The sequence below is a fragment of the Rhinolophus sinicus genome, linkage group LG16, assembly GCF_036562045.2.
Source record: "Rhinolophus sinicus isolate RSC01 linkage group LG16, ASM3656204v1, whole genome shotgun sequence".
Taxonomy (NCBI): Eukaryota; Metazoa; Chordata; class Mammalia; order Chiroptera; family Rhinolophidae; genus Rhinolophus; species Rhinolophus sinicus.
Genome location: NC_133765.1, coordinates 21,077,736 through 21,097,262, shown reverse-complemented (window position 1 = coordinate 21,097,262; position 19,527 = coordinate 21,077,736). Strand labels below are relative to the sequence as shown.

Here is a 19,527-nt window from a genome sequence, read left to right as displayed (position 1 = left end):
AGATAAATGGCTGAAATTCTTTTGGATATGTGTTTCTGGACCATAGCTTCTGATACCAGAAAGAAGGGCCTTTTCTAGGTTTGGAGTATTTCTTATGAGGCTTGGGAAGAATGATTGCCCTGAGATACCTGACCATATGAAGAGGACCTTCAACCGAATTCTAGTGTGTTTTTTTTTTAAGATTTTTTTTTGGGGGGGAAAGGGAACGGGGCGGGGGGGGGGGAAGGGGAACAGGACTTTATTGGGGAACAGTGTGTACTTCCAGGATTTTTTCAAAGTCAAGTTGTTGTTCTTTCAATCCTAGTTGTGGAGGGTGCAGCTCAGCTCCAGGTCCAGTTGCTGTTGTTAGTTACAGGGGGCGCAGCCCACCATCCCTTGTGGAAGTTGAGGAATTGAACTGGCAACCTTGTGGTTGAGAGCCCACTAGCCCATGTGGGAATCGAACTGGCAGGCTTTGGCATTAGGAGCACAGAGCTCCAACCACTGAGCCACTGGGCTGGTCCCTCTAGTATTTCTTTTTTATTCTGTCTTCAGATTTACATCTCTCTGCTTACATTATCTATCCGTTCTAGTATGTTGTCTATTTTTTCTATTAAAGCCCTTAGCATATTAATCATGGTTTGGGGTTTTTTTTTAAATTTATTTTCTGATAATTCAAACATTCATGCCATATCTGACTCTGGTTCTTATATTTGTTCAGTCTGTTTAAACTGGATTTTTTGCCTCTGAGTATGCTTTGTAATTTTTTGTTGAAAAACATGATGTACTGGGAGAGAGGAACAGCAGTAAAGAGGCGTTTTGTGATGTAGTGGTAAGGTGTTGGGGTCAGAGGGAGCAGTCTATCGTCCTATGATTAAGTTTCAGTCTTTTGGTGGGTCTGTGCCCCTGGACTGTGAACTTTGCCAGTGCTTCTTAGTTTTGTTTCCCCCCTTTAGTGGGACAAAATGGCTAGAAGGGGCTGGAGTTGGGATATTCCCCTTCCCCCATGTGGAAGGCTAGAGCAGATTAGAGTTGGGTATTTCCCTATCCCCAAGTCAATTAGGCTCTGATAAGACCCGAACAGGATAGGATGTGATAAAATATCAAGTTGGTGCAAAAGTAATTGCTGTTTTTGCAATTATTTTTAACCTGTCAAACCACAATTACTTTTGCACCAACCTGATAATTTCTCCTGAGGGCAGGCCTTGTTAAGAAGAAGAGAAAGCTCTGGCATATCTCAAGATGGCTTCTTTCCCCTTCCCCCTACAGAAAGTGCAAGGGGATTTTTCTCTGAAATTCATTGTAAGGACCTGGTAGAGCTCCTAGATGTAAAGCTCACAAAAGTGTGGGGGGCTCATCCACCCCTGCCCACAACTGGGTCCTCCTGGAATTTTTAACTCTCAGAGTTGTCCACACTGAGCCCCAGCAATTTGTCAGTTAAGTTTAGGATTTCTTACGTGGCACTGATTCCCAGGGAGATTTCTGCTCCAGTAAATTCTGCCTGTCTGTCTCTGCCATTTGGGGGTCAGTGGCTCGCCCTGTACGTAACCTCACTTCTTTGATGGATCTAAGAGCTGTTGATTTTTCAGTTTGTTCAGCTTTTTACTTGTTGTTAGGACACCATGGTGACTTCTAAGCTCTTTATATGCTGGCCAGAAATCTTGTTTTGTTTTGTTTTGTTTTGTTTTGTTTTTAAATCAAATTTGAGGGAAAAAGTTTTGGTTAACATTTCTTCAGAAATTTCTTCCTGAGCTCTCTTCTCTCCTTCTGGGATTTCACTTACACTCAATACTCTCCCATGAGTCCTTGAGGTTCTGTAAACTTTTTTTTTAAATCTTCTCTCTGTGCTTCAGTTTGAATTAGTGCATTGACCTGTCTTCATGTTAATTGATTTCTTGTTATGGCCAATCTTCTGTTAATCCCAGCTAATGATTTTTTTTATTTTAAATATTATCATTTTCATTTCCAGGATTTCCAAATTTAACAATTTTCACATCAGGATTCTTTTTCTTACAATTTTCACATCTCCTCAAATTGCCCATCTCGTTACCCATTATATGAATTCCACTAGATTCTTTAACATATTTATCATAGATGTTTTAAAATCCATGTCTGCTAATTTCAACATCTGGGTTGGCTATGGATCTGTTTCTACTGACTGATTTTTCTCTTGAATATGGGTCACATTTTCCTGTTTTTTCATATGTCTAAAAAAATTTTATTGCGTACTGGACAATGTAGATAAGATAGTGAAGAGAATCTGTTATATACTGAAGGATTCTGTTATCTTCCTCTGAAGAGTATTGATTTTTGGTCTAGGATGTGGGTTGAACTCAGCTTTGTGACTTTAGGATGGATAGTTCATGGACAATCCAAGGATTAATGGGGAATAGTTATTCAGATTCACTCCCCTACCGTGGCTCTCTACTTTTTAGTAGTTCCCCTCAATTTCCTCCTTCTTTGGAAGTCTTGACTCCATCCTCTGACTCCTCAGGCCCCAATAAAACTAAAGCTTTCTCTTTGAGCTGTTTGCTGGGGTGAGGGGTCTAGGTGTACCCTCAGAGGAAAAGCTATAAGTATATGGATTTTACCCAATGTAGTTACCTTCTTTCAAAGGTCCAATATCCTCCCATTTCTGGCTGCTCTTTATCACTTTCCATTGCCTTCAAACAGTTGTTTTTTGCATTTTATCTAGTGTTAGTCTATTACAAGCTACTCTCTGTCTCTTCTTCTCTCAGTCTCTCAGCCTCTCTCAATATTTCTCTGTCTCTCCCTCCTGCCCTCCCTCCCTCCATCTCTCCTTCCCTCTCTCATTGCTTCTACCTATCTCTCCTTGCAGGGAGAACCTGGCCCCAAAGGAGACCGTGGTGAGAAGAGCCACTGGGTAAGCTCCAGCCCAGCACCGACCTCCCGCTGTTCCCTCCTGCCCTGGGCACTCAGGAGATTATTTTGGAGTGGGGGCACCCCAGCCAAATCCCCATTGCAACCTGGTCTCCCAGGGAGGAACCTTGATAGTTCTCAGCCATAGCCCGCTCCCCAGTCCTGTCCCTCTAAACCGGGCAGGACCAGCCATATCAGTAGACCCCATGCTCTCTGTCTCTGTCTTTGTCCCTGTCTCCGCCTTCCCTCTGTGGCCTTTCCAGGCCAGGGCGACCCTGCCTGTTTCTCCTGGGCAGTTTGGGCTGACCCAGTCCAGACTGCATCTCCTGCCTCCAGCCAGGGCTTTGGCTTCTGCTCCCCTGTCTACGGAAGAAAGGGAAACATGAAAACAATATCCACACAGAAGAATGGGACACAGGCCCTTAGGAAAGCCATGAAGTACAGGAACGGAGGCATAGAAATGCTGAGGTACACAGGAGTCCGTAGTAAAGGGACGGGACCTAGACACCACCATACACATAGGAAATCCATGAAGCATGGGAAGAGAGGCCTGGAACCTGTCATGTATGTAGTATATATGGTAAATGAGGTTAAAAGACCTATAATTAACGTGAGGTCCTAGACACCGTCACATAAATGAGAAGTGGAAGGAGAGGTCTAGAAGTTGTTATAGGCACAGGAGAACTATGGAAGATAAGGGGATTTAGAAACCACCATACACAAAGGGAACCCATGAAGAATGGGAAGGGGGGCCTAGAAACTGTCACATACACAGGAGACATAAATGAGAAAGGGGACCTAGAAATCACATGTGGGGTCCTAGAAACCTTCACACGTATTGAAGATAGTGGCAGTGAATGAATTTCAGGGCCTAGAAAGCTATCCACCCAAAGACACATTGGAGGAGGACCAAAAGCCCCATGATGCAGGGACCTAGAAACCATCACCGACATAGGAGACATTTGGAAAATGGACAGGATGGGGGCAAACACCCCTACAGGAGAAGCTCTTTTGGAGGCTGTTATGGTGCCTTCCTCCTCCACCCCCCTGCCCTCTCCCTGGTGCAGTCTGGCTGGGACATCCTACTTCCTGGCAGACACTGGTTAATGAGGATGTGGGAAGCACCCAGCGCCTGCCTTGCCCTCTCTGCTCCTGATTGTGGGGTCAGTGATGGATACAGCCGTGGGAGCCCCCCCACCCTGCACGAGCCCTCCCCCATGTCTTTCCGTGACTTCTGGGGCCCTGCTACCTTTCTGGCAAGCCTCTCCCAGCTTCTCGTTGCCACTCTACTCCCTATCCCATCCCCACCCCCAGTGGCTCCAGAGACTTAAATATTCTGCTAGCATGGGCATGAGCTAGGCTGGGGGACAGGTAGACCCCTATGAGCCCAGCTCTCTGCCTCGCCTCCACCCCTTCACTGGTCTCTCCCAGCACATTTCCACCCAGATCAGGAAAGGTGGGAGAATGAGGTGAAGTCTGAATTAGGCTGGGCAGCCCCATCCCTCCATGGGGATCCTGGCAGGAGAACAGATGCCTGAACTGTCCCAGACCAGGCCTCAAACTCAAGACTGCCTGTAGGAGGGGCCCCCAAGAGGTAGCAGGGCCCCTGCCCATCCACTTGCCTCCCCTTACCCACCTGCACTTCGGCCCCTGCTTGCTGCCTGCCTGGGAGGGGGCCTGCTGGGCTGGGGGGGGTGCATGAGGCTTTGGGGGCTGGGGGAGCAGTTCTGTCTGGGGCAGGTGGGAATGAGGTCCCGTGTGGGGAAGAGCCCTGAGGGCTCCTATACACACTCTACCTACCAACTGCACTTAGCCAAGCTTTCAGATCCACTGGCCTGGCTGCGGCTCAGCAGTGACACCCAGTGGTCATGGGCATGCACTGTACGCATTGCCCAGGAGTGATGGGGCTGAAGCAGCCTATCTACGTAGACCTTATTCAGACAGGAAAAACTGTGGCCCAACTCCACAGCAAATTGTTGGTAGAGGAGGAACTGAAGCCCAGGCTTTTCAGCTCCCAGGACCAGGGCAACCAGTTAACATTCCCCTAAGCACCTCCTTGGTGGGTGCCAGGCCCCAGGCTAGGCACTGTGGACATAGATGAGATTTAGACACGCCCTTAGGGTGGTCACAGTGGGCTGGGGTGGGAGGAGAGCAGATTAGTAACCACCAGTGACAGGACGGGGAAGCTCAGCTGTGATGAAGGAGGATTTAGCATCCTCCTAGGGGAGGAGACCCTTGCTGAGGCCTGAAACATGCATTAACCAGGCAAAAGGTGTTCAAGCAGAGGAGCGGAACGTCATGTGCAAATACCTGGAATGGCAGTGTGATAGGCAAGGAGTGAGATAGAGATCAAAGAGGCTTTCAGGACTTAGGACGCCTGGAATTTTGAGGAATTTGAACTTTGGTCTATGGGCAGTGGGGCGTCATTGAAATAGTAATGAGCAGGGAAGTGATGCCGTCAGATTTTTGTTTGCAGATGACCCTTCTATTGCCATGTGGAGAATGGATGGGAGAAGCGGAAAGAGACGAGGCAGGAGGCTGTCAGGGCCATCCTGGCAAGAGACGGTGGAGCTAGAAGTGGGAGGGGGAAAGTGAGGATGGACAGGTGTCTGGAGCTAAGAGACCCTTGAGTGCTAGTTTAGCTATGAGGGGACGCAAGAAGTTAAAGGAGACACACTCGTAAAGGAGATCCAGGAGAAGCAGGCCCACTGAGCTCCGTCCATGGAAAATGGGAGATGTCTGTAAGATGGCCAAGTGGGGTTGTCCAACAGGCCCTGAACACTCAGTTCAGGCTGGGAGGGGACCGGGGCATCATCAGTGCAAACAGCAGGCCACGCATCTGGGAAGGATCCAAATAGCAGAATCTTTTTTTACATTTTTTCCTCAAGATTTTTATTTTGAAAATGTTCAAATACATAGAAAAGTTGGTGTAATGAATATCCTTCTATCCTTCCTCTGCATGGACCAGTTAGTACTTTGCCACATTTGTTCTCTTTATATATTTACAGACCTTTTTTTTCCTAATCCATTTGAAAATAAGTTGCAAACCTGCTAGTATGGGCAGGAGCTAGGCTGGGGGACAGCTAGACCCCTATGAGCCCAGCTCCCTGCCTCACCTCCACCCCTTCACTGGTCTCTCCCAGCACATTTTCCACCCAGATCAGGAAAGGTGGGAGAATAAGGTGAAGTCTGAATTAGGCTGGGCAGTCCCATCCCTCCATGGGTTTCCTAACACATCCGTGTATATCTCGAAAGACCATAGACATTTTGCCAAAGAGCCACAATACCACTGTCACACCTAAGAAAGATGACATTAATTCAGTGAAATGATGCCATTTAATACATAACATATACAATTTACCAGTCATCCCCAAAATGCCTTTTATAGCTGTTTTCCCCCCTTCTGCTTCCCCCTCCCCCCACTCCAGTTCAAGCCATTATTTCTCAGTCTAGTTGTGTAGGACACAGTTCTCTGACCTATGCTGGTATTATGAGCCTTGCGCTGCCCCCTCCCTTCTGGCTGAGGCAGTTGGCCGCTCACAGCGGCCCTTGCCAGTTGCCAGCCACTCACGCTGGCCACCGGCCACCAGCCACACCTGGCAGCACACGGTAGCCCAAAGCAGCACTCAGCAGCCCACAGCCAACCAGCTCCAGGGAGAGCTGTTGTTCACAATCTTAGCTGTAGAGGGCGCAGCTCACTGGTCCATGTGGGAATCGAACCAGGAACCTCCGCATTAGCATGGTGCAACCACCTGAGCCACCAGGCTGGCCCCTTTTTTTAAACTTCTCATCAAGATTCATGCATTACATTTGGTTGTCACATCTCTAGTCTTTTTTAATGTAGAACAGGCCCCCTGCCCTTTTCTTTCTCTTGACTATCTTTTTGTGAATGTCTCACCGTCTAGATTTGTCTGTTTCCTGGTGTTGAGATGCAGGTTAAATACTCTTGGTGGGAGCACTTACGGGGGATGTGGTACCCTCTTACTGCATCTCATCAGGAGGTTCCTGATGTCAGCTTGTCCCACTGTCTATGCCAGCAGTGGCTTAACATAATTTTTGAAGGTCATCCATTTTTAGATCCTCCTCCTGTGATACTTGAAGAGGGATTACTTTGCTGTACAGCCTGTGGTGACCCTGTGACCCCTAGGCTGCAATGGCCAGTCAGTGGCCTAAGGGTAGCTCCACCCATGTGATGTGGATAGGACACCTGGATCATAACACAGTCACAGAAGGGCCACAGTGGGCTTACAGACGTGTTGGGAGGCCTCTTGGTTGTTAGATACTTTGGGGGGTAAACAGCTACTTTAAAGGGCTGAATCGTAATTGTAGCAATATGCATAGTACACATCATTCCTTCACTTACTCCACACTGAGTAAAGGACGCTGAGAGAGACTCCCAGTTGTGTTAGGGCTGGAATCGTTCTATTTGCTGTCCTGGTGCTCTGTTGGAATTAAGATATCTACATCCCAGAAATAGCTTAAAGCTGGACTAGAAAAGAAAAAGGAATAAGGGAGTGGAGTTTGGGCAAGACCATGGACCCTGTGCTGGGGAAGGAAAGGACAGACAGATTGGGAACAAGTGCAGGTGAGTGCCAGCTGGTGGTCTGTGGCATGAGCCCCGGCCAGCAGCTGGCACTGTTTGGGAGTGGGGAGCCCCAGAGCAGGGAGGTCTGGGGTAGGTGGCTTTGTGGGCCTGCTGCTACATCCCTGGGCCTGGGCAATGGAGATGCTGCTTAGAGGGTGGGGCTGAGGGCTGGGCTCCAGGACATGCAGAAGATGGACCTGAAATAGTCAGAGCCTGGAGGGATGAGCCCAAACTGAGAAGGGCTGGAGACGGTATCAGGGCCTGAGCCTCAGCTTTGCCAGCATTTTAAACACTGCTTCCCATCAGCGATGCCACTCAAACATATCCTAATTTTACTTTTATATGTTCATTTTGACATGCATGAAAAGGGTACAGCAATAGCCTTGATCCCACTGGTAGAGTTAATTGGGGTGAGACTAATGTAGTATTTAAGGCAAAAAGTGTTTCAGTTTAAAGAATATTAAGTAAACAAGAGTACAAGTGGCCCAGGGATGTGGCAGAATCACACAGGTGATGTGAAAACAACTGGTGTCTGGCAACAGAGTTGGGGGGGACAGTACTCTGTGGCAACCTCCAGGGAACTTTCTGTGGCAGGTTCGATGGCAGGCTCTGGGACAGCAGCACTGCCCCTGCTGAGTGGCATCCCCCTACCCCCAGTGCAGCAGGAGTTGCAGCCAGCTGGGATCCATCAGGACTTACTAAAGGGGCTGCTTCCGCCTGCCTTGTCCCCCTCCTGTCCTCTCCTGGTCTTGTCCCAGCTGTCCATGGGCCCTGGGCTGTGGCAGGTGGTGCGGGCTGCAGGTGCATGTCCAGGGTGGGGCATGGGCCACCAACAGGCTTTGCAGGGCCCCCTCCCCTGCCCCCTTCACGGCTGCATCTGTCTCTTTCCTCCGCAGGGGGAGGGGTTGCACCAACTACGCGAGGCTTTGAAGATTTTAGCTGAGAGGGTTTTAATCTTGGAAACAATGATTGGGCTCTATGGTGAGTAGAGACAGACAGACGGACAGACAGCCCAGCCCCTGCCTACCAACCTTCCCCAGGCCCTCCAGGGTGGAGCTGCCTGGGCCCAGTCATGAGGCCGGAGAAGTTGCCTGCCCCAGGCAGGTGGGGACCTGAGAGGCCAAGACCACCCATCCCTCAATGGCTGGTTCCTTTTCCACAGGTAAAGGGGAGCCCAGAAACCTGGGCCCCACCTCTGTGGTCAGGCCTGCGCCTCCAGGCATTGTGGGTAATGTGGTTTCCAGGTCTGCAGGGGAACCAGAGGTGACAGATTTTGAGTTTGGAAGAAATTGTGGGCAATGAATCCAAACTCCAGGCCAGCAGGGAATTATGGGTAACAGAGCCAGACTACAACAGTGCAAGGGATTGTGCATAATACAAATCAGAGCCCAGGCCCACAGGAGGATTATGGGTAATGGGTCTAGACTTCAGTCAGGCTTCAGCTCTAGACAAGAGCCAGTCTCCAGGCCCACAGGACAATAGGTCATGGAACTAGACTCCAGAAGTGCAGGGGACTGTGGGTGACAGAGCCAGGCCCCAGGGGACTCTGGGTAATATATTACGCACCAGTTCTGATCCCCCCACCCACCCATAAGCCCCCAGCGGCTCTTATAGGGTGGGCCTTCCTGGCCAAAGGTATCTTCCTGACAGTTTCAGTTCTCCCTCTGGTACTCCTGCCCTGCCCTATGGGTCCCTTTAGGGACCTGAGAAAGTCAGACCCTCACCCCAGGCATTCACCCACCAGTTCTCCACCCACCTGGTCACTTGAGGAGCCAGGCAAGCCCTGTCCCCTCTTAAAAGGGGAGACCGAGGTCTCCACAGAGACTCACACCCAGGCTTCTGCCCTGAAACCTGCTGGTGTCTGGCCCGTACACCTCACCCTTGGCTCCCCGGCCCAGCCCTCGGAGGCCGGACTCGCACCGTCTGCTCTTCTCAATCTCCCATCAGGCTCCTAGCTTACAGAGTTTCCTGCAGCAGCAGGCTCAGCTGGAGCTCCTGGCCAGACGGGTCACCCTGCTGGAAGCCATCATCTGGCCAGGTAACGGCAGGGTGGGCAGGAAGGGCCTGGGAAGGGCCTGGGGTCACAGAAGGCGACTCCTAATGCTGGACCCAGGCCAGCAGACACTCATTCTTTAGTCCTTCCATCCAGCTAGCAAATGGTGCCTGGCACAGAGAAGGCGCCGGTAACTATTAGGTTGGTGCAAAAGTAATTGCGATTTAAAAGGTTAAAAATAATTGCAAAAACTGCAGTTACTTTTGCACCAACCTAAACAGTTCTTGAGTGAATAAGCATCTGCTCTGTGTTGGCACCTTGCTGGCACAGATTCCAACATATAAGACAGACATAGTCCTGCTGTCATGGGACTTAGGGTGTGGGGGTGCAGGAGGGAGCCCCACAACTGCCTGTTAAATCCAAGGTAAAGAATACCATGGTGGAGTGAGATCAGGCATCCATGAAAACACAGAAGTGTCCCTGACCCAGGCTGGGGGATGTGGGAGGGCATCTCAGGGAGGGCTTCCTGGAGGAGGTGTCGGCTAAGTGGAGCCCTAAAGGGCAAGGATCAGGATTGAGTGAACAGGTAGAGGAACAGCCTGGGCAAAAGCCAGGAAGCCACATAGAGCCTAGAGGGATTGTTCTGTGAGATTGCTGAGGAGTGAATGCTGAGGCTAGAGGATCTGGCAGGGCCCAATTTGAGAAGGTCCTCAAAGGCAGGTCGGGGAGGCATGGAAGGAGGTTAGACAGTGAGGGGGCAGTACCTTTCCCTGTTCCTATCTGTCAAGATGGGGCTAAGAGGTCTCTCCCCATTATAGGAGCTTGTGGCTGGCCCTGGAGAGAAGTAGGGATTGGCTGCCCTCGGGGCTGAGCCCCATTCCTCACCTACCTGCTAAGAGGCCCCAACAGCCACCCTTCTCCCACCTCCAGCCACCCCGCCCCATCTCACAATCCAATCGTAGTGCACAAGTGCACACAGGTCTTGGACGTCATTTCCAACCTCGCATCTGGGGGAACTGAAGCCCCCAAGCAGGAAGGACCAAAGTCAGAAGCAAGCCTCCTTCATTCAGCAAAACTATAGGATGCACCGACTGAATGCCAAGTCTGGGCAGGCACTGAGGCAGATCCCAAGGGTACCTGCCTTGGGGAGCTGCCTGTCGAGTGGCAGGGATCCCCAGTATCTGGAGATGAGGGTCATGAGGTACAGGAGCACCAAAGGATGTGAGTGAGGAGCAGTCACTTCTCACTAGGGGGGTTGGGCAGGGGGTGGGGGTGGAGAAGGCTTCCAGGAAGACAGGACACTTGTGTTAGGTCATGGAAGATCCCTACGAGTGCGCCAGGAGGAGAAGGTAGGAAGGCCAACCCGCACAGAGAGTGCTACATGGGCAACGGCCTGGAGGTCAGAAGGTGTGTATGTGGTCTGCTTCCAAAACTCCTCTTACCATTCCACATGGCTTCTCTAACGTCTAAAAACATCACTGACTTCTTTCCTCTCACAGAGGAGGGACCAAGGACCTAATCCCAGGCTCTCAGCACCTTCTCAGGTGTCCCCCATCTCCTCTCTCAGGAGGATTGGGGCAGAAGCCAGGAAGGGACAAATTGTGGTCTTGGATCTATACCTTGCCCTCCCTCAGCCAGCTGTCTCCAGCAGCCCAGGGAGGACGTACCGGTCACCTGGAGAGGCCCACGCCCACTCGATGGCCATGAGCCTGGGAGAGGGGCCCCACGAGCCAGCTCTGGTTGTGGGCCTAGAAGGGGTAGTGTGGTAGGAGGGTGTCAGAGAAAGAGATGGAACCTTCCCCATTGGCCATCATACACAGCAGGTACTAACTAATGACCCCAATGGGGCTCACAGTTAGGTTATAAACAGTAATGATAATAATAGTTAACAGCTGTCACATATCAGGCCCACCCGGGCTGGGGGATTTACAATAATCACCTCCAGTCCTTACAATAAACTGGCTAGGTGGGTGATACCATGCCCATCTCACAGAGGAAGTAACAGGTTCAGAGGGCTCATGTAACTCCCTTAGGGTCACAGGGACAGCAGTGGTAAGGCCAGGGGTCTCCCCTAAGTCTGTCCTCTAAAGCACTGGCTCCTCTGGCTCCATCAGCAAAGGTTTGCGGACACCTCTTCTCCACGTGGCACTGGGTGAAACCCAGGGGAAACCAAGTCCCTGAATTTGGTCATGTCAGAACAGCACCTCATGACCAACCCACAGTGACCAGACCTGCAGGACACCTGGGTCGAAAGCATACCAACCTAGTGACCATAATAATCCAGCATGTACTGTGAAAACCACTTTCCACTCCTTCTTGTGTTTAAACACTTACCACATGTGACAACAGGAGTGTTATACCCGTATTCCAGATGAGGCTCAAAGGTCTGTGACTTGCCCAAGGCCACATGGGACATGGTGGGGCCAGGACTTGGCCCTAGCTCATGTGGAACCTGAGTTCTGTGCCACCCTCCTATGCTCCCTGATTTAGGGCAAGAAATGTCCCATGACTGTGACCACACATGCTTATTTGCCCCAGGGGCCCCAAATCTCAGCCTAGAAGTATATGGGAGGCTGGGGCACATAGGGTCAGACACTGGACAGTTACGAGGATATAGGCACTCACCTGGCAGTGCCCCCAGTGAGAGGCTGGTGCTCACCAAAGGCCAGCCTTTGAACAGGGCTTTGGAGGCTTAGCCAAGCCCTCCATCCTGGGGCTCTCTTGCCCCCCTTGGAGAAAACAGCCCATCCTTCTAATCTGCCTGACCAGCTTATTTAACTTGGAGAGGGAATGAGGTGATAGTCACAGAAGGCTTCCTGGAGGAGGTAGGTCCTGCTCTGGGTTTTGAAGAATGAGTAGGAGTTTTTCAGGTGGCAAGAATGCCAGTTACTCACTTTCACTCTTGGGGGTCAGGTCATTTCCCGGCTGGGGCATATCACCATAGCCAAATTGGAACTGGCTTCAATAATTATAGGAGTTGGCTGGGACCTCAGAGTATATCTGGAACTGTCCCTCTGGTTTTAGAGATGAAACAACTGAGGCCCTGACAGATGTCAAATTTGCCCAAAGCCACAGTCAGTAGTAGAACCTGACCTTCCTAAACCCTTCCCCACCACAGGTTGCCTAATCTGAGAAAGGAAGAGTCTGTTCTCTGGTCTTAGTTTACCTAGCTGCGAAATGGGGATGATTCAGGGCACACCTCCACCCCAAAATTTAGAACATTCACTACATTACGCATTTCAGAAACATCGTGGGTTCATTTATCCCCACTTGACAGAAAATCAAATATTAATAGACACCCTGAATGCTCTCATTGGGTTGGGGCTAAAAACCATCCTTGGGGTGGGGTAACACTAACCAGCTTGCAGACCCCCTTCTTTTCCACAGCTCTGCCTTCCTGGTGCCAGGGCAGAGTGCCCAGTCCCCCCAGCCCCCGAGAGGGCCAAGAGGAGGTGGGTACTTCACACAGACCTCACTAACACAGGTTCTCTCCTTCCCTCCGGCAGAACCAGAGGGGTCAGGGGCAGACCCTGCCGGCACGGGCACCCCCAGCCTCCTGCGGGGCAAGAGGGGAGGACACGCAACCAACTACCGGATCGTGGCCCCCAGGAGCCGCAACGAGAGAGGCTGAGGGCAGTGGCGGCCCCTCGGGGTGGGCAAGGCCAGGCTTCGCCTCCCAGCCTGGACTCAGCCAGCTGCCTTCAGGGACCGCCCATCCATATTTATTAATGTCCTCAGGGTCCCTTCTGCTCCCTAGACCTTAAGGGTAGGCAGGTCTAGGTCCTGGCACCCAGTGCATGTCTGCCTATGAGGCTGAGCAGGGTCTAGGTCCTGAGACGGAGAGGTGGCCCTGGCAGGAGGTGAGGCCTTGCTTGGGGCCGTAGGCCTGTTTCCCTTTATGAAATGGAGTGAGGCCTGCAGGGAGGAGTTGGCAGGTTCAAGGTTTCTGTCTTCCCATCAGCTGCCCAGGCATGCAGGCCCATAGGCACTGAGGGAGCTGCTCAGCCCTCAGCACTTGCGGGGATGACGAGGGAGGACAGTCTCACCTCCCTTCCTCCCCACCAAACCTCAGAGCCCACCCGTGCCCCTCATCTTCTTTTCTGGTGCTGGGTTCCCAAACCTGTGATCTAGCTGCCTGATCTTACAGGATGTTGAGAGCCCCCAGCCCCTCCCATGTCCCAGGTGGGGTGTGGGACATGGAGAGGGATGGGCCACCTGCTCCTACAAAGCTTGACAGACACCAGGAGGTAGGTGTCTACTGGCCAATAAAGGCCCCAGCCTGATTCCCCACCAGCCTGGTCTCAGTGTGTGCTCAGATGGGGGGCAGTGGGGCAGGGCCAGGGCCTCTTACCTCTTCTCAGTGGCTTTCACTGCCCACTTGCAAAGCAAGTGTGAGCTGGCCTGTGCAGGGCTGAGGGGGCCAGAGCTGCCCTGGCAGCTGGGACATAGGGCTAAGTGGGCAGAGCAGTCTCAGGTCACCCCCACCCCCTGGCCAGGTGTCTAGCAATGGCTGTAGCTTCTGAGAAACCAGGAAAGCAAGGAGCTGCGAGACCTCAGGGCAGCTTCTAGATCGGGTGACACAGCTTCCCGCGCCTGTTTCCTCACGTGAGGAAATGAGACTGAAGGTGTGGACTGCAGGTTTCCCAGTCTATTTCCGGCCCCCAGCTGGTGACCAACAGCAGGCCCAGTCTCCAAATGACCAGTGTAGGCTGCTCCAGGATATGTGGCCCCCACACCACCCCTCAAAGTCGTTTCCCAGGTGCCTCTGCCTTACCCCTATGCCCAGCCCATCCACAACTCACACCCATGCCCCACCCTCAGCCCTCTTGGCTGTGTAAACCTCCGCTCCCTGGGAAGGAGCAAGGACAGAGGGGGGAGGGAGCAGCTGCTGCTTCAAAGCTGAGGAAGTTCCCCCACAGCACCCCCACCCGTTGCTTCCTGCCCACAGGGCACAGCAGTACACAGCCACTAGCTACCAAGCCTGCTCTGAGCCAGACCTAGGAAACCTACTGAAGTGGCCTGACCAGCAGGGACACTAGGGGCTGTGGACAGTCTTCCTGGAGGATGGTCTGGCCTCTGTGTAGGCTGAGATCTGAGGAGTAATTAGCTGGGAAACAAGCAAAGAATGCTCCTTGCCAGTGGCTCCAGCCCAGCAGAGGCCCAAAGTGGAGGACACAGCTTCCTCCAGGAAGAGGCTGCAGGGAGCAGGGACATCAGGAAGCTGTTCTGCAATTGGCTGTTCGTTCACTGTTCATTCATTCACCACCCTGATGCCAACAAAGAAGAGTCAGACACAGTTGCCCCCCGAGGAATCCAATCGAAAAGTAGACTGGTTTTTATTCTAAACAGTACCAGGGCAGGATGCTGGAACGTCCTCTCCGGCACACAGGAGACTCAGCACACGGCTGGGACTCAGGCTAACCACCCATAGGCCAGGCCTCTTATCACCTGAGGGCCTGCCTGTGCTAGGGGGGCCCAGGACCCTCAGGATGTGCGGGCCCACCCCTCCCCTGAGTCACCAGGGCCTCAGTGCCTACCTCCCCACCGACCAGCAGGGACACGGCGCCCTCAACATGGCCTGTGGCTGCCAGTGCCACCACTGCCTGCTCCGTGGGGAAGCCCATGCGCTCCAGCTGCTGCAACCTGTCAGATGGACGGGACAGGGAGAGTGTCAGGGCCACCTCCAGCCCCCACACCAGGGTACCCCACCCTTACCCACCCTGCCTTACCGCAGAGAGGAGACAGAGGACTTAGGCAGCCATAGAGGGCTCTCGGGACCCTGGGCTGACCCCTCCAGGAGCGAGGCCTGGATCCCCTCCTGTAGCATTTGTTCATCCAGGGATGCCCACCGTGGGGTCCCTGGGGGGAAGCTGGGCTTGGTCCATGCCAGGCCCACCTCTGAGGAGCCCTTCCAGGTCGGCTGCACAGGCCCCAGGCCTGGCAGGAGCAGGGCAGAGTCTTCACTGTGGGACCAAAGACTAGGGGAGGCCATGTAAGGAGGTCCAGGGGTAGAAGACCTGGAGGGGCAGAAGCAGAAGAGGGCCTGACTGCCAGGTACTGCCACAGCTTCTACCACCAGGGCTGGTGTCCTCAGCTTCACCCTCACCTCACTCCAGGATGAGTGACAGGCAGCTCAGCCACGCTGCCTGGGGTGGGAAGGAGTCTGAGTGGCCAGCACCCCGCCAGGGCCCTGCACAAGACGCCCTCCTGCAGTGCCTGCAGCCGCCGCTCAGAGATCTCCAGCCACCGGAAGGCCCCGGCTGCGTCTGTCTGCCCAGGGCAGGGCGGTTGGTCAAGGAAAACCAAAACCAGCCAGTGGTGAGCCCACACTACATGCCAGGCCCTGTGCCAAGCGTGTGATGGGCATTTCCTCATCTTCTCACTATGGCCCTGCAAGGGACGTGTCGTTACCCCAGTCAGCTGTGGAAGTTCAGAGAGGAAAAGGAACCTGCCTGAAGCTCCTCAGCCAGTGAGAGGAGCAGCCAAAGTGCCTCACCCCAAAAAGCTATATCATCCAGTTTCAGCCACCCCGTACCCACTGTTTCCAGAGCCCTATCTACCTGCTCAGGTCTGTGACTCAAGGCGCAGCTTTGGGCTCAATGACAATCCCCTATTGCCCTCAGCCAGGGAAACTTGCTCCCCGTACCGGGAATCAGCCAGGCCTCAGCAGCTGGTGTCCCCAAACCTAAATAACTACAGGGGGTCTGCCTGTGCCCGCTGTTCTCTCAGATTGCACTGTTTTCCCTAACAGGCATTAAGCATCTGGAGCAAAAGCCTGTGTTTAATGCACATGCACCACCAGCCATAGGTGGGTCTCCCTTTCGGCGCCCAGCGAACCCCAGCTCATTCTCACCCCTGGCCTTTGTGTTTTCTGTGCCCTCTGCTTGGCCCTCTCCCTTTTCACTTCATTTTAACCCCTCATCCTGCACGCATCAGCTTAGATGCCACCTCTATTGGGGAGGTCCAGGTTAGGTGCCTCCTTGGGCCACCTCAGCACTCCAGGCTCCCCTTTAAATTGTTATTGGCACCTCCACCTGGCCACGAGCCCCCAGGCCACAGCCCAGAAGCCTGGCTGGAGGAGAACATGGAGATGCTCCTGGAACGTGTACGTGTGCACAGCTTCCTGGCATCGTTGGGTCTGACCCCCTTATGCCACTTCCTTTCCAGGCACCCTGGGGGCCCAGCCTCAGAACCCACATGTCCACACAGGCCCAAAGCCCAGCCAAAGGATACAGGCCAGGCCAGCAAGGAGGCCACAAAAGAGTTGCAGGAAGGGTGGCTCGGAGCTGAGCAGGGGAGTCAGGGCGAGCAACAGCCATGGCAACAGCCATGGTGGCAGTGCCCCATGGGGCCGTTGTGGGCGGTAACCCTGCCCTGCCAGCATGGCCAGGTGGACAGGCATATATCCGCAGCCACCAGCTGCACTGGACACCCCGAGGCCTGCCAGTAGCACAGCCATTAGCCCGGCGGCCAGGGCGAGCAGCATGGAGGCATGCAGGAACTGCAGGGTGCCCAGGTGGCACTCTTGCTGCCAGCCCAGTGCAGGCAGGAGCAGCAGACTCAGGAGCAGGCTGGGTAGGGCCGTGTGGCCTAGAGCATGGGTCAGCAGTCGGTGTGCTGGGAGAGAAGAAGGGCTTATGTGCCAGGTTAGTAGCCCCAACCCCAAAGGCGGTCCCAGGTGTGCCAGGTTGGGAATTACCCTCTGCCAGGGCCACCCGCTAAGCCAGCCTCCCCTCCTCAGGTGCCAAAGTCTGCCCACTGCCAGCAATCACTCGTAAAGGGAACCAAGGGTTTCCAAACACTGTGGCTGCTCCCAGGCCGTATTAAACAGAACAAGGTGGACCTACCACTCGGTCTTCTCAAGAGTAACCAACTATGGATGAGTCACTTAACCTCTGTGAGCATCATTTGGGTTCCTCAGATGTAAATGGAAGCTGCTATTATTATTGGGAAACAGATACTCAGCTGGGGTCACTCCTGAACCCTCAGCATCTCCTCCCCATTCTCATGCTTAGCTGAAAGCCTTAGTTCTGTTTTCAAGGGAAAGCCATCAGAAAGGGAAGCTGTCTGAAAAGAATTCCTATTCACAGGCTCTCACCCCACTGCTGGCTCCTCCGCCCTCCTTGGCTGTGGACGAAGTAGGAATACTCCCATCCGAGGCTGACCTTCCCAAGGGTACTGGTTCTATCCCTGCCTGACCACTGCAGGAGGCACACAGCTCCTGCCAACTGGTCTCAGGCCCTAAAGCAAGTCTCTTGCTTCCTCCAAGGCCCATGTGACCAGCCCTCACCCTGCCAGGGATCCAGCAGCAGCTCCGGGGCCAGGGTGAGGCTGGGGCCGGCCCCCACCAGCCACAGGCTGCTCATTAGCAGCATCAGGACTGAGGAAGCAAGAGGCAGCGCCGGGGAGAGTAGGGCAGGGGGGCCTCTGCCACGCATAGCTTGGCTGAAGGTGGTCAAGGGTGGTCCTGAGGCTGCGTGCTAGGGGTAAAGGAAAACAGTAACAACAGTTATTATTGCAGCTTTTATCTGACTTTCTTTCAACTACCCTACCAAGAGCTCCATTTTACAGAAGTAGGAACTGAGGCTGGAGAGGCTGTCTCAGCAACTTAGCCAGAGGAGCTCGGACCGTAACCATGTGCTTAGCCATCTTGCCAGTCCACCTGCCTGTGTGTGCGGATGGGGAGGGGCGAGGCCAAAAGAGCCCTCATGGGCCCTGAAGAGGAGCCAGGGGTGGGAGGCACAGGGCCAGGGAAGTTAATTGGGGCCCTGGACTCCCAAAGAGGTACCCCTGGGGCAAGTTCAGGGCCATCTCCAGCTTTCCTCAGGCTGCAGACCAGCCACCTTCCTCCCTACCACCCTCTACAGTGTCCAGGTTTAGAGCTCTGGATGGCCTCAGATGCCCTTGACCAAGGGGGAGAGACCAGCCAATGGGCACGCAGATTAGGGAGGGAGTGGGGCAGAAGAGCTTGAGGAGGGACAGCAGGAGTCCCACACCCTGAGAGCGTACAAAGTGACACTGGACCGAGACATCCCCTTGCTTAGAACCCTGAGCACAGCCCCTCCCCTTCTCACAGGAATGTTCCAGTATCCACTTCTTTCTGTTGTGTATCCCTGGGCAAGCTCTCCATCCTCTAAGCGTCTCCTTCCTCTTCTGTAAAATGGGGATTAATAAAAGCCTTTCCATGTAGGATGAGAAAACCGAATGGGCTAAGGCAGGGCCCAGCCCACAGCAAACTGTGGGAGGCAGATGTAACCACTAGCTGGCTCAACAAGGGGAGGCCTCAACATGGAGGCAGCTGCTTTAGCCTCAGTGGTTCAAGCTCTGGCCTTCAATCGTGCCCATTCCCTGCCACATGACAAGGCTTTTTCTCCCCTGTGCTCTCCCTTCACACCCCGCCTGTCCTGCAGGCCCTGCTGGAATCCCCTTAGCCTTGGCCAGGTCTATCTGTCTCAGGAGTCCTACTGAACTGATTTCAAAGGGCAGGAAGCAAAATCCCTGAGAGACAAGGCTGCCTCATCTGCTCCCTTGCTAAGGGCACCCTCAGCATCAAAACCCACCTGCCAGTTTCCTGCAGGCAAAATGTAGCAAGCTCCTCTGTCTGCAATGTCCTTTCCTCCATCTCTTCAACAGGCAAACTCTTTCGCACCCTTTGAAGCCCAGTTCAAATGTCCCCATCTCCATCTCTGGGCCCCCACATCATGCATCTTATCATATCTAATGAGCACGGCTTAGCCTTTCTCCCTGGCAGGTGGTCTGAGCTGGAGTGGGGGTGGGGGGGTTCGCTCCTCTTACTCATCCCCAAGTTCCTCAGGGTGCTGCTCCCCACATATTGCTGGTGCTGTATATGTGTTCACTGAAAGAAAGACACTAGCTGGCACCACGACCCACTGAGGGATTTGAGTGAGATTGGGTTGAGTGTAGAAAGGGAGACAAGTGCCACCCTTGCCCGGAGACAAGGAACCCACTTTAGGCTTTCTCCTGCACCCTCACAACCAAGTCCCTCCTCCACCTCTCCCGTCCCCCGCCCCCAGGTACCTTAGCAAGGGTGAACTCGCCCATGGACAAACAGAATTGGGGTTTGAACCTC

The 19,527-nt window shown here is 53.4% G+C and overlaps 2 protein-coding genes across 10 annotated transcripts in view; one reads left to right on the top strand and one right to left on the bottom strand.

The window, feature by feature from the left end:
* EMID1 (EMI domain containing 1) overlaps positions 1–13,730 on the top strand; it is a 45,165-nt gene extending 31,435 nt beyond the window's left edge. For 2 of the 7 annotated variants that reach the window (XM_074321385.1, XM_019743021.2), the window contains 3 exons: positions 2,819–2,863; positions 9,392–9,482; positions 12,944–13,203. In XM_074321385.1, coding sequence (XP_074177486.1) covers positions 2,819–2,863; positions 9,392–9,482; positions 12,944–13,068 — 261 coding nt within the window. In that variant the 3' untranslated portion in view covers positions 13,069–13,203. Of the gene's footprint in view, positions 1–2,818; positions 2,864–8,340; positions 8,426–9,391; positions 9,483–12,943 lie in introns of those variants that run through there. The other 5 variants (XM_074321384.1, XM_074321382.1, XM_074321383.1 and 2 more) reach the window with 4 other exon arrangements.
* A 1,019-nt stretch (positions 13,731–14,749) lies between these two features.
* The window catches only part of RHBDD3 (rhomboid domain containing 3), a 6,902-nt gene continuing 2,124 nt past the window's right edge, over positions 14,750–19,527 (bottom strand). For all 3 annotated transcript variants that reach the window (XM_019743053.2, XM_074321388.1, XM_019743050.2), the window contains 5 exons: positions 17,728–17,917; positions 16,671–17,054; positions 15,544–15,703; positions 15,167–15,454; positions 14,750–15,080 (listed from right to left, as the gene is read on the bottom strand). In XM_019743053.2, the coding sequence (XP_019598612.2) occupies positions 14,903–15,080; positions 15,167–15,454; positions 15,544–15,703; positions 16,671–17,054; positions 17,728–17,875 (1,158 nt within the window). In that variant the 5' untranslated portion in view covers positions 17,876–17,917 and the 3' untranslated portion in view covers positions 14,750–14,902. The remainder of the gene's footprint in view (positions 15,081–15,166; positions 15,455–15,543; positions 15,704–16,670; positions 17,055–17,727; positions 17,918–19,527) is intronic.